We start from the raw sequence: 11803 nt of genomic DNA on the forward strand, positions 1-11803 counted from the left end.
ATGACTTGGATGACATTTCCTTTATATTTTTCTGGCAAACACTATGGTAAACTTACTGGAAAACACGGAAAGCAAGAGAATAGTATGCTTTCATGCTGAAAAAAAGAATGAATGGGTCGAGTGTTTATTGTCCAACGCTTCCTTTCACTGCACTGCAGAATGCTAATTCATTACTGATGATCAAAGTGTTAGACATTACATTAAGTCAAGATTTTCTTAAAAGACCTGACTCACAAAACTATAATGGAGAAGTAAAAAAATAAATACAAATAAAATACAAAGCAATAACAAGAGCAGATTTTATAATCATCTCCTAAATTTGGACTTCTTCCACATCTATACAATAATTCTACAGACTACTGTCGGTTCTTTTTATGGACAATCAATCAATCAAATTTAAATCAAAACTCTGTCAACAAAATTGTAAAAGTACAACATGGTGCTACTAGCACCAAGGTTATGGGTTTGATTCCCCATGAAATGCATGAATAGATAAAATTTTAACATTAAAATAATATTTTACCTAAAAATGAAAATATGGTGAAAATTCACTCACCCTCAGGCCATCCAACCAAGATATAGAGGAGTTTGTTTCTTCATCAAAACAGATTTGGAAAAACTTAGCATTATTTTCCTCATCGCTTGCTTACCAATTGATCCTCTGAAGTGAATGGGTGCCATCAGACAACAGTCCATCAGTTATCTTTAAACTGCATGTGTGTGAGATAAGAAAATACATCACTAAGGCATTTTAACTTTAAAATGTTACTTCTGGCTAAAATAGGAGTCCTCGATCCATAATATCGCTTTCTCAAGTGAAAAAGTAATCTGGTCTGAATTAGGAAATAGGCTTAGATCAAGCACTGTATACAAGCAGAAACCGTTTTAAACAAACGTCATTGGATTTTGATGTGAAAGGAAAATGGGAGGTGGATTTATTCACCTGAAGATGTGTTATTATGGATTAGTATTTTGGCCAGAAATTAGTTTAGAGTTAAAATGCCTTAACAATAGATTTGCTTCTTACAAACACACAGCTTTTCACTTTACAAATTGTTAATTGATGGACTGTCGTGTCGATTACTTGTGGATTATTGTGATGTTTTCCTCATTCTGGCGGCACCCATTCACTGCAGAGAATGGTGAGCAAGTGATGTATGAAGTATGCAATGTATTAATGTACACGAAAACAGAAGACATAAACCATGATGGGATCCTACAAAGTGCTCTTTATTATGAACGGTTTATTTTTGTAATATGCCACTTCAGGTCCACAAAAAATATATGTTATTTACAAACGGGTGTTTTATCTAACATAAAACAGGATAGGAAAAAGACATACAAAAAACAGACAACACAAAAGTAGAAAAACCACCCAATAAACAAATGAACAAAAGGTAAATTATTGCGTATCGACAGACTAAGCTTTAGATCTGAAGTCTATATCTTGAGGTTACTGGCTGGAAGAGTGCTTTTGTCTAAATCGTCAAAATATGGATGTGTCATTGCTTGCCGTGCTGAGATCCGCTTAGGAGGGTCATAAATCAGCATTTTCTAAACAAAAGAGACAACAAAAATCAATATGTAAGGAGAGAAAGGGAGACAAACCCAAACAGATAAGTAGGACATCAGTATGTTAGGACGCCCTTTTACCGTAAGCAGGTCAATGCCGTTCTTGTCCAGGTTTTTCACAGTGCTGGCCAGATTCCCAGATTTCCACTTTGGGAAGGTATTCTTATAATCTGGCAGCGACTCAACATCTGGCCAGACCTCATTGTTAGGGGTTCCCAGAGTCCTAAATATAAATGAACCACAGAAAATGTCTCATTTGTATGTACATAGCTGGTGAATTTACCCAATGTACAGTATGAGAAGAATAGATGTTAATACATTTCAAAATAAACATTTATCAGACTTTAAGTAAGAGTTAGATGGCAAATTAAAATCTAAATGAAAGTAAAAAAAAAAGAGCAAGCATAAATATCTAATTATCAAGTGATACCAATACATAAAAAAAAAGAAGCAAATCTTTAATACTGTCCGACAACTGATGGAACCAATATATTGTGCATCACTAACTTTTTCATCAATCATTATAAGCACTATCTTGGGTGGAAACCCAACCCTAAGATTTTAAATGTAAAGATGCAACTACAGGCATCACAATAAAATGCATGCCCTGCTGACAACTGCACAGACATACATAAATTCACTTTGTTAGCATTAGCCCAGCCCTATCTGTCCATTTAACACTTACATTATTCTGTGAAAGTCTTAGGATGTAACAATTAGGGATGTTCATTTCGGTTATTTTTCCTAACCGACGCTCGTTAACCGATTATTAACCGTTAACCGACAAGATTATTTTAAATTAGAATTGAATTAAATTAGAAAGGATTAAGTGTCTGTGACCAGTTAAAAATACTAACATTTGTTTCCCGGGGATTAATTTTACATGCGCAAAAAGCAGCAAACAACAGAACATGAGGATTCACGTGGTCATCATATCACACCACACACCTGCAACGCTTCTGCGAGCGGAGAAAAACATACTAAAACTAGGCTATATATATATATATAAATAATAATAATATAGTAATATAATAATAAAAAGGCCTATAAAAGAAATATATTTTTACTTAAATAATAAATTAAGAAAACGAAAGAAAAACTGTGCAACAAGTAGCCTAGCCTAGTATGCAGAGTTTCGGTTCATTTTTATGCTGCGCAAAAGGAAACAGACGGCAGAAAGCGGCATCCTATTTTTCTTTAGGCTTATTTTACAAAAGCACAAAGATTTGTTTTTATTGTGAATGTACACAAATAAAAGCAAACCTTTTATAATTCCGATTATCTTTAGGACTAAAAGGAGTAGTTGCTTCCACTGTTAGAAGGAAAAACTCAAGTGATTGCGCCGGAGCCGCATGTGCGCACACAGTTAAGCATTGCTACCTGGACAATGCAGCCTGTTCATTATCATAATAAAATATAGTCAGTCAAACATATGGAAAAAAAACCCCACACTGCTCAGTTTAAATATGTAGTAAAATCTCTGCCGTTACGCATTATCACCGTACCGCCGTGATGTTATGAAAAACATTTTGTTTTACGTGGATATTGGAACGCCAGTGAAGCAGGCTGCATAATAAATAATAATTTGGCATTCAAATACATCGTGAATACGGAAACATTTGATTTTGTTTCGAATGAGACACCCAACGTTGGTTTCAGTTTCGTTTTAGCCTAAACGAATTCGTTTTGGCTTGTCGTTTATATTGCTATAGCTTCTTATATTTTTAATTCTTGTTCTTTTCTAAATACTGTTAATTGAAAGGATTTGTTGTGGAGTGAGGGGAGCTAAAATAGCCTAGCTATGTTTACAGTGTTTATTATAATGTTTGTAAACATTTCGCGTCGGCATTAGGCCCATTTCTGAATGAAATAATAAAATGCGACTTACACGTGACTTGCGTTTTTTTGTGTAAAAAACGCAATTTTTTTTATATACACGTAGCATATTTTAACCATGCAGCAAACCTTTTTTAATATTTTGATAAATTACTGAAAAAAAAAAAAAAAGAAATCTTTTTTACTGATTGTATTGATCGGTCAAAAATTCTTACGGTCGGTTAACGGTTAACCGGTTAAAATGAACATCCCTAGTAACAATATCAAAGTTGTTCCAGAAGTCTGTATACCTGAAGATCCTGAAGAGCTGGTCTATTTCTGAGTCTCCATGGAAGAGCGGTTTCTTGGTAGCAAGTTCAGCAAAGATGGTACCAATACTCCAGACATCTACGGGCGTGGAATAACGAGAGGCCCCCAGCAAGACTTCTGGAGCTCTGTACCACAGAGTGACCACCTTTGCAATCACAGTGAGAACAAACACATCAGCCTGATTGATTACAGAACGTTTTGAGAAAGGAGAAATTGCTGTCATGTACCTCATGTGTGTACACTCTGACCGGAACGCCAAAGGCACGTGCCAGCCCAAAGTCTGCCAGCTTAATCACACCTTTATTATCAATCAGCAGGTTCTGGGGCTTTAGGTCACGATGCAGAACCCTGCGACAGTGGCAGAACAGAATCCCCTCAAGGATCTGATACAGGTAACTCTACAGAGAGGACACACACACACACATACAGTTACAATTACTTCCAGGGACAGACTCTATACTTGGGATCTACTGTACAATTTGACATAAATCAAAACACTGGGGAAAGTAGTAGAATTGATACATTTTGGAGCATGAAAAACTAATCTGAATGTGTTGACACTACCATTTAAAAGTTTGGGGTTGGTGAGACTTTTAAATGTTTTTGAACTTAGTCTCTTATGCTCACCAAAGTAAAACTGTAAAAAGTCAGTAAAACTGTAATATTGTGAAATATTATTACAACTATTTCAGTCTTCAATGTCACATGATTCTTTAGAAATCTTTCTAATATGCTGATTTGGTGCTCAAGAAACATTTCTTATTTTTATCAATGTTGAAAACAGTTGTGCTGCTTAATATTTATGTGGAAACCTTGATGCAGTTTTCCTTTGATGAATAGAAAGTTCAAAATAAAATGTATTTGAAACAAATTTTGTAACATTATAAAAGTCTTTACTATAATTTGGTCAATTTACCGCATCTTTGCTGAACAAAAGTATTAATTTCATAAAAAAAATAAAATAAAAATAAACTTCAAACGGTACTGTATTATGAAGCAGACACATCAGTACAAAGGTTTCAAAGGTCTACGTTGGAAAAAAAGGAATTTAAAATAAGATTTAAATAATGATTTTTTAAAAATAATAATAATAATTTTAAAAAAGTTGTGACATAAATAAAGGAAAAATATTTAAATATTCTGCACCATTTATTAATCACATAAGCTAAGCTAAAGTTGTATCTTTTAATGTTGTACACTATTTAATGCACCTTGACCAGCATGGGATCCATGAACTGGCCTGATGGGATGGAGTCCAAGTACTTCTTCAGATCCATGGACAGAAATTCAAACACCAGGTATAACTTTGACTCCTGCATCAACACATCCAGCAGGCTGTAAAAAGGGAACAGAGGAGGTATGTGTCCATACATAAAGCAGTAATGAAACTGGAAACCATCATTTTCCAAAGCAGCTGTTTTTATTACATTTACATTTTAAAATATATTAAAATAGAAAACAGTTATTTAAGTTTTACAATACTACTGTTTTTACTACATTTTTAACAAATAAATGCAGCACCTGGTGTGCATATGAGACTTCTTTTAAAAACCATTACAAAAAAAACAAAAAACAAAGAGGTTTTGAACAGTAGTGTATATACAGAAGTCATTTTGTTGGTTAGGACAACTTGATTTATAAAGCGTTAAGTTGAACTCAGCAGAAAACATGTCACTATAAATACATATTTATCAACATAATCTTTTGGAATATAGAATTCCAAGTAGTACAACTTAGGGGTTTTGGTTCTGTTTTATGTAGATAATCATAAAGATGTAATGAAAACTCTCAGTGTCTTACCGTACAACGTTGGGGTGCTGGAGCTCCTTTAGGAGGGAGATCTCTCTGACAGCAGTGCTGGGAACCCCCTCCTCCTCACTCTCCAGGCGGATCTTCTTCATAGCAACCACCTGTCCAGTGGTTTTATTCCTGCCCTTATATACCACACCATATGTACCTAAGGAGCAGACACACACATATCTACAGAAAAAAATCTAACAGGGACTCTCATATTCTGCCTTGAACCAAACTCTACAAGGGACACATTGAGAGAGAGGCCAGGTGACAACACTAGTCAGCTGACTCTACACGAAGAAAGATTCAACTTACCTTCACCAATTTTCTCTATCTTCAGATAGTCATCCATTTTCTCAATACTTTGAAGAAAAACAAAAGATTGAAAAAAACGTAAGTTTATGACAGCTTAACATACTGAATGATACTGCAAAAAATAATGTGCCATCAACAATCTAGATGTGTCAAACAAACTTATTTTCAACACACTTGCTCAGATTTGTTTTAAACATACTATCTCATATAAGATGTGCCGTGTAACGTAAATACACATACTCACGAGGCATAAAAGACTGACCTTTCTGACGTTAGTCCTGACATCGCAAACATTATACAATACATTGAAATTTCTGATGATTCATAATTTTTGTGCTTCACATTTTTATATCCATGTTTGGCAAATCAACCAATGTGACCACTTTAAATCAAGATGCGACAGAAACGTGTTAAAACCAAGGGAAAAGCGATAAATATAGCGATCAGCTTTTATTCAGGATCTATATTTGTAAATCATGCTAATCAAACGATTCTCCTTAAATTAAGATTACAGTATAAATTGCATGCTGAAGATAAATGACTCAGGGATTTTTGCCCAGTGGGGCCTGAGCAAATTTAAAACGTTCAGCGATCAGAATCAAAATTGATAACAGGCAGTCATTTTCATATATTAGCACTCACCTTCTCTATAACTATATCGAATCTGGATGAATAACCAAACTCTGGTATTTTCCTCCGATATCTTGACGAAGTTCTTTGAGAACATAAAGAGCGTGCGGAGGTTGTGTACCTCAATGAACTGCGAGTTCCTTGATTCAAACTGGCCGCGTAGACGTATTTCAAAAGCAGCCAATCGGAGTTTTCGGTGGACTTCAAACTAGCCAATCAGATGGTAGGGCGGTTAGGAGCGGGAGCATGGCGTCTGTCCGAGTGTGAATGCGCGTGCGAGGTTTGTTCATTTAATATTGTGTGGGGAACAGTCATTTCCCCACATTTTTCCACTATGTTTATGGCTACAGAATCACTGGTAGTGGGTTCAGAACAAATGTTATCGTTTCACTCTATAGGTTGTCCTAAAAGACCCTACTGAAACAGCCTTCCAGTTCATGATGTTCAGTGCTATAGACTTGTGTTTTAATTCCACAAACTTTCCAATATACGCAAATACAGTAAGTATAATTATGTTGTAGCAAACATATGTTTGGTTTGTGTGTGGTCTGTCATATGGAATGCCAAACCTGACAAAATTAGAAATAAATAAATACATAAATAAATATACAAAGAAATGTACAAAAAAGCAAAAATAAATATATAAATAAATATGAAGAGAAAAGTAAAAAAAATATTTATACTTTTATTTCCTTATGTATATTTTAATTTGTTCCACGTTTATCTTTCTTTTATTTATTTATACATTTATGTATTTATTTACGTATTTATTTCTACATTTATTTTTTTTCCTCCCACCCCGTAATTTTCCCACCAATATGTCCCTTAAGGGGCTCCGTAAGAGCCAATACATACAGATAAGGTGATATTAAATTAATTTCCCATCTTAGTCATTCGCCGCTATCAACAGACACATCATGAACAGACACATCATGTAGGCTACACTTGTATTTCGTTTGGGCACAACACAAGGTGTCACTGTGGCCTCAAAGCTTACCCCTTGCCTACTCTGGCTCCGATTACTTTAGGTAAAACACCCTCCTCATTACCCTACAGACAAAGTAATGTATAAATAAATAAATATGGAAATAAATAAATATAGAAATAAATACGTAAATAAATACATAATGTGGAAATCAGTACATGTATAAATACATAAAAGAAAAACAAATAAATGTGGAAAAAAATAAACACGTACATAAATAAGGAAATAAATGTATAAACAATAATTTATTTTTGTTTTTCTTTTGACCTTTCTTTGTATATTTATTTATTTATTTATTTTACATTTCTTTGTATATTTATTTATGTATTTATTTATTTCTAACTTTGTCAGGTTTGTCATTCCATACTATGAGGGTCTGTACACACATGCACATACATGCATGCAATACTCGTTTCACCACGTGGCGTCACAGTTGGACTGCTGTATTTAGTAAGTGTAAATCGGATGTTCACCAGTGAGAGCTCTGTTTTTTTAAAGGGTTAGCTCACCCAAAAATGAAAATTAGCCCGTGTTTTACTCACCCTCAAAGCATCCTAGGTGTATGTGACTTTCTTCTTTCAGACGAATCCAATTGGAGTTATATTGAAAATTGTCCTGGCCCCTCCAAGCCTTTCAATGGGGCTAAGCGGGTGTTGGTTGTCAGCAGTTTAGAAGACGTGAAATAAAGTGCGCGCATCCGTAATAAAACGTCCCTCACACGGCTCAAAAAGAGGTGAATAAAGGCCTCCTGTAGCGAATCCATGCATTTTTGTAAGATAAATATCCATATTTCTAACGTAATAAACACTTTTTTCTCACTTCCGCTGACTGTCATACGTGGAAGACATACAGGCGGATGTCAGGTTTAAGTCAGTGTGGTGACAGCATCACTTACATTTTACTCGCCAACCAGACATTATGAGAGAGACAAAAGTGTGGTGCACAAAAAATAATGAAATTTAAATGTTATTCTAATGTTCATATATACTAGGCTATTTAGCATTGTCTGCACAGAAAATTTTGATATTCAGTCACAAAGTGAAAACAAAAATTGTTATAAAGTTTGTTTTTTTTATTCAACTCCTCAAAAGAACTATTTAAAAACAAGCTCTCAACAGGCCAATGAAGCTTAACTAGGCTGTCTAATTACAGAGAAATAAAGAAGGCCTAGTCCCCGGGATAAAATCTCAATTCAAACCCAAATCCTCAGGGGTAGACACTTTAATGAAAGAAGTGATTAGTGGCAAATTATTAAGAGGCACATGTGAGCTGCCCTGATTGGCTGAAGGAACAAACACTGTGGAATGGAAGGACTCAAACTCATGATGGGTGTTTTTGTCAGTACTCTTATATAATGCTATCATTCTATATTTGCATGTAAGTGATAAGGTACTGTTTTAGTCCAGGTTTTTAGCACCCTGTTGAGTTTTATTTTATGATAGTGACCATCATCCCTCTTATTACATGGCTGCTTAACAAATAAATAATAAATTGCCATTAAATATTGATTTGAATTGAAATTATTTTATTATAAGAGTGACATGACAGACAGTAATACTATGTAGGATTATATAGGATTATATGGTCAGTGATGCATTTTAGCGGTCATTGTACATTGTGTCTCATTTAGATACTATTGTAGTTTTTGTTATTATTTTAAAATGGTTTTTATTTTTTAGATTTTCCTTTTTAATTTTGTCATTTTTTTATTCGTTTTTGTTTTTAAATATGTTCATAGTTATTATTAATTATTAACTTTTGTCAATTTGAGTAGTTTATTACATCAAGTTAAACTGAAAAAATGCTGAAATAAAATAAGTTTTCAATGTATATTTTATTTAAAATCTAAAATAAGATCCTTATTGAATTTTTTTTTTAGTTTAGTTTAGCTAATGTTTGTTTAATTTCAAGTAACAAACGTGTTTTTTTATGGCTTTAGTTAACTATAATAACCCTGTTTCAGAGACCCATGTAACACATATTATTGCTACTTTTTTTGTCTGTTGATAGATCAGTGTCTAGTCTGATGTCTGTGAGAGAGACAGAGATATTGAAGCACACACAAAGACACTGTCTTTCCAGTCCAGCTGTGAGAGACTCCTGCCTCTGAGCCATATACTCAGCAGGAGCCTTCAGGGAGGAAGATGAACCTTGTGCGTCTGCGAGAGAGAGAGACAGGATGTGTGTGTGTGTGTGTGTGTTTGTGTGTGTGTGTGTGTGTGTGTGTGTGTGTGTGTGCGTGTTCTCACAATATCTCCTTTTGTGTTCCACAGAAGAAAGTCTGTTCATACAAGTTTGATGACAGAATTTTATTGTTCATCACTACATTTTTCTGTCATTGGAAGAATTAACCATCACAGCACCCTCTTGAGGGCAAAATGGATGTGTTAACATTGTCATTGACCTGGTTTTGCACACATAGACTGGCATTTTAGGTTACAATTTTTATTATGGTTTTTTATCATGGGTTATTATTATTCTTCACTTAGCCCTCATTCTCTTCTATTTTACAATGTTATTAAATGCTATTTTTTGCTAAAACTTTTATATTAAGACGTTTTTTAAGACTGTGATGGTGTGGACTGAGTTACTTTATATAAACCACTCATAATGTGACTTGTGTGTGTGTGTGTGTGTGTGTGTGTGTGTGTGTATGTATGTGTGTGTTTACATGAGCGTGTTTTTGAGAAAAAGGTGTGCTGAAAAGAAAGAGGTCATGATGAAGGAGGTTGAGAATGGGGTACTGAACTAGAGACAGAGGAGTGGGCAAATGCTACAAATAGTTTTTAGGACACTGAGATTTTGGGGCAAGGGAGGGCTGTTGTGTGTCTGAGTGACTGTATGTGTGAGTGTGTATGTATCATATGTAGGACAAATTCAGGACCAAAGAGGATTCCCTCACCTAGATTTCATGTTTCACATGACCTTCATATGTGATTTACTATGCAGTTAATGAATGCATTTACATGGAGAAAAACACTGATCATGAAAACTGGCTTATTATAAAGCTCTGATTATGTCCAAACCTTTACAGGTTAAAACATTTAAACATTTGCTTGCTTGTATGATATCTTAATATTCTGTATTGAATATTATCCATTTTCTCTCTCCCTTCACTCAACAGACTCTCTGACATTAGCATTCCCAGGCTTTGTTGCCATGGTGAAAGCATGTGGTTTCCTGGCGTTGCCATGGGGATTTCCTCCCTGAACATTTCTTTAGCAATCATACACTTGTCTTTTCATGATTTATTCCTTTTCTCTCTCTCAATCACTCTGTCTTTTTTCTTTCCCTGTGATTGTTGGTCTCCCCCGCTGTTGAGGATCCTGGGTGACAGTTGGCGTGACTGTGTAAAGGACAGTTGATGAGTCTTGATTCCCTTCAAATGAGGATGAAGGTTTTCTCAGAGTGACCTTGAGCAAGCGTGACCTCATTGGCTTTAAGTCTCATCTCACATTTGGACACAGTTTTGCACAAATGAGAGTACACCTTGAGCAGACATGATCAGCTAACAACAGGCATATTATGGCACCCACGCTCTCTCCACCCCCACATGCACATTATATGAGTTTCTTGTGCTTGCATTTATCAGCAGGTTCCTGAGGTAAACATGCTGTAGTGCTAATGAGCCTCATTATGGCAGCGGTCTTATTAAATGGCCTCTGGGTTAAACAATATGAGATATGCTGTGGTGTGTAATCTCTATTTCCTATTAAGTCTGAAGCTAAAAAATATTCAGAAATATCCTGTGGCCTTCACCTCACAGCTGAGTTTGGTGAATTTTTTAACACCCTTAAATGAAGAAAACATGATTGTGTAATATGACTTTTTAATTTTGTGTAAAATTAATTTATATTCATTAGCCACAAATAATCAGCATGACGTTTTTTCCTACAGATGTTTTATGTGGTTGTACAAATTATAAAAATTGTGCTGTGATTACTCTTTTTATCTAATTTATGCATTAGGTAGATGCCTTTTCTGCATTTAAGGTCTTGTTCTCAGAATTTCAAAATCCATTCTCTGGAAAAAAGTCATTTTCTTATTATTTTGTCTTTTTTTCCGAGTAAAATATTACACATTCTAAAAACAAGATTTTATTATTATTTTTTTTTTAACATTAACATTTTTCCTTGTAAGCATTAATTAAACAAAAATTTGTGCATTTTATGCTTGAAACAAGAAGACAAGGAGTAAGAAAAAATATTTTCAAATTTCAGGATATATTCATTTCTTAAATAAGTCGCATTGTAAGAAACACTTTATTTTTGAAAATCTTAAAGTACAGACATCAAAAGTCAAGACGTTTTTTTATACTAACAGTAATTTGTAATCATATTTTAATCATATTTTAATTACATA

The 11803-nt window shown here is 34.5% G+C and overlaps 1 protein-coding gene and 1 long non-coding RNA gene across 2 annotated transcripts; one reads left to right on the top strand and one right to left on the bottom strand.

Annotated features, from left to right (window-relative positions):
- Positions 1-1214: 1214 nt before the first annotated feature.
- Positions 1215-6602, bottom strand: LOC107671106 (cyclin-dependent kinase 1). The gene is made up of 8 exons (XM_016463953.1): positions 6469-6602; positions 5827-5873; positions 5518-5674; positions 4929-5052; positions 3945-4115; positions 3699-3862; positions 1654-1795; positions 1215-1554 (listed from the first exon to the last, which is right to left on the bottom strand). Exons 2-8 carry the CDS (start codon positions 5861-5863, stop codon positions 1441-1443), a joined length of 909 nt encoding a protein of 302 aa, XP_016319439.1. The 5' UTR covers positions 5864-5873; positions 6469-6602; the 3' UTR covers positions 1215-1440.
- A 69-nt stretch (positions 6603-6671) lies between these two features.
- LOC107671114 (uncharacterized) lies at positions 6672-9544 on the top strand. The gene is made up of 3 exons (XR_001632156.1): positions 6672-6736; positions 6855-6956; positions 9452-9544. It is a non-coding gene; the product is annotated as an uncharacterized LOC107671114 (long non-coding RNA).
- Positions 9545-11803: the final 2259 nt, after the last annotated feature.

This window comes from Sinocyclocheilus anshuiensis, unplaced genomic scaffold (genome assembly GCF_001515605.1).
Source record: "Sinocyclocheilus anshuiensis isolate Anshui unplaced genomic scaffold, SAMN03320099.WGS_v1.1 scaffold861, whole genome shotgun sequence".
Lineage (NCBI taxonomy): Eukaryota > Metazoa > Chordata > Actinopteri > Cypriniformes > Cyprinidae > Sinocyclocheilus > Sinocyclocheilus anshuiensis.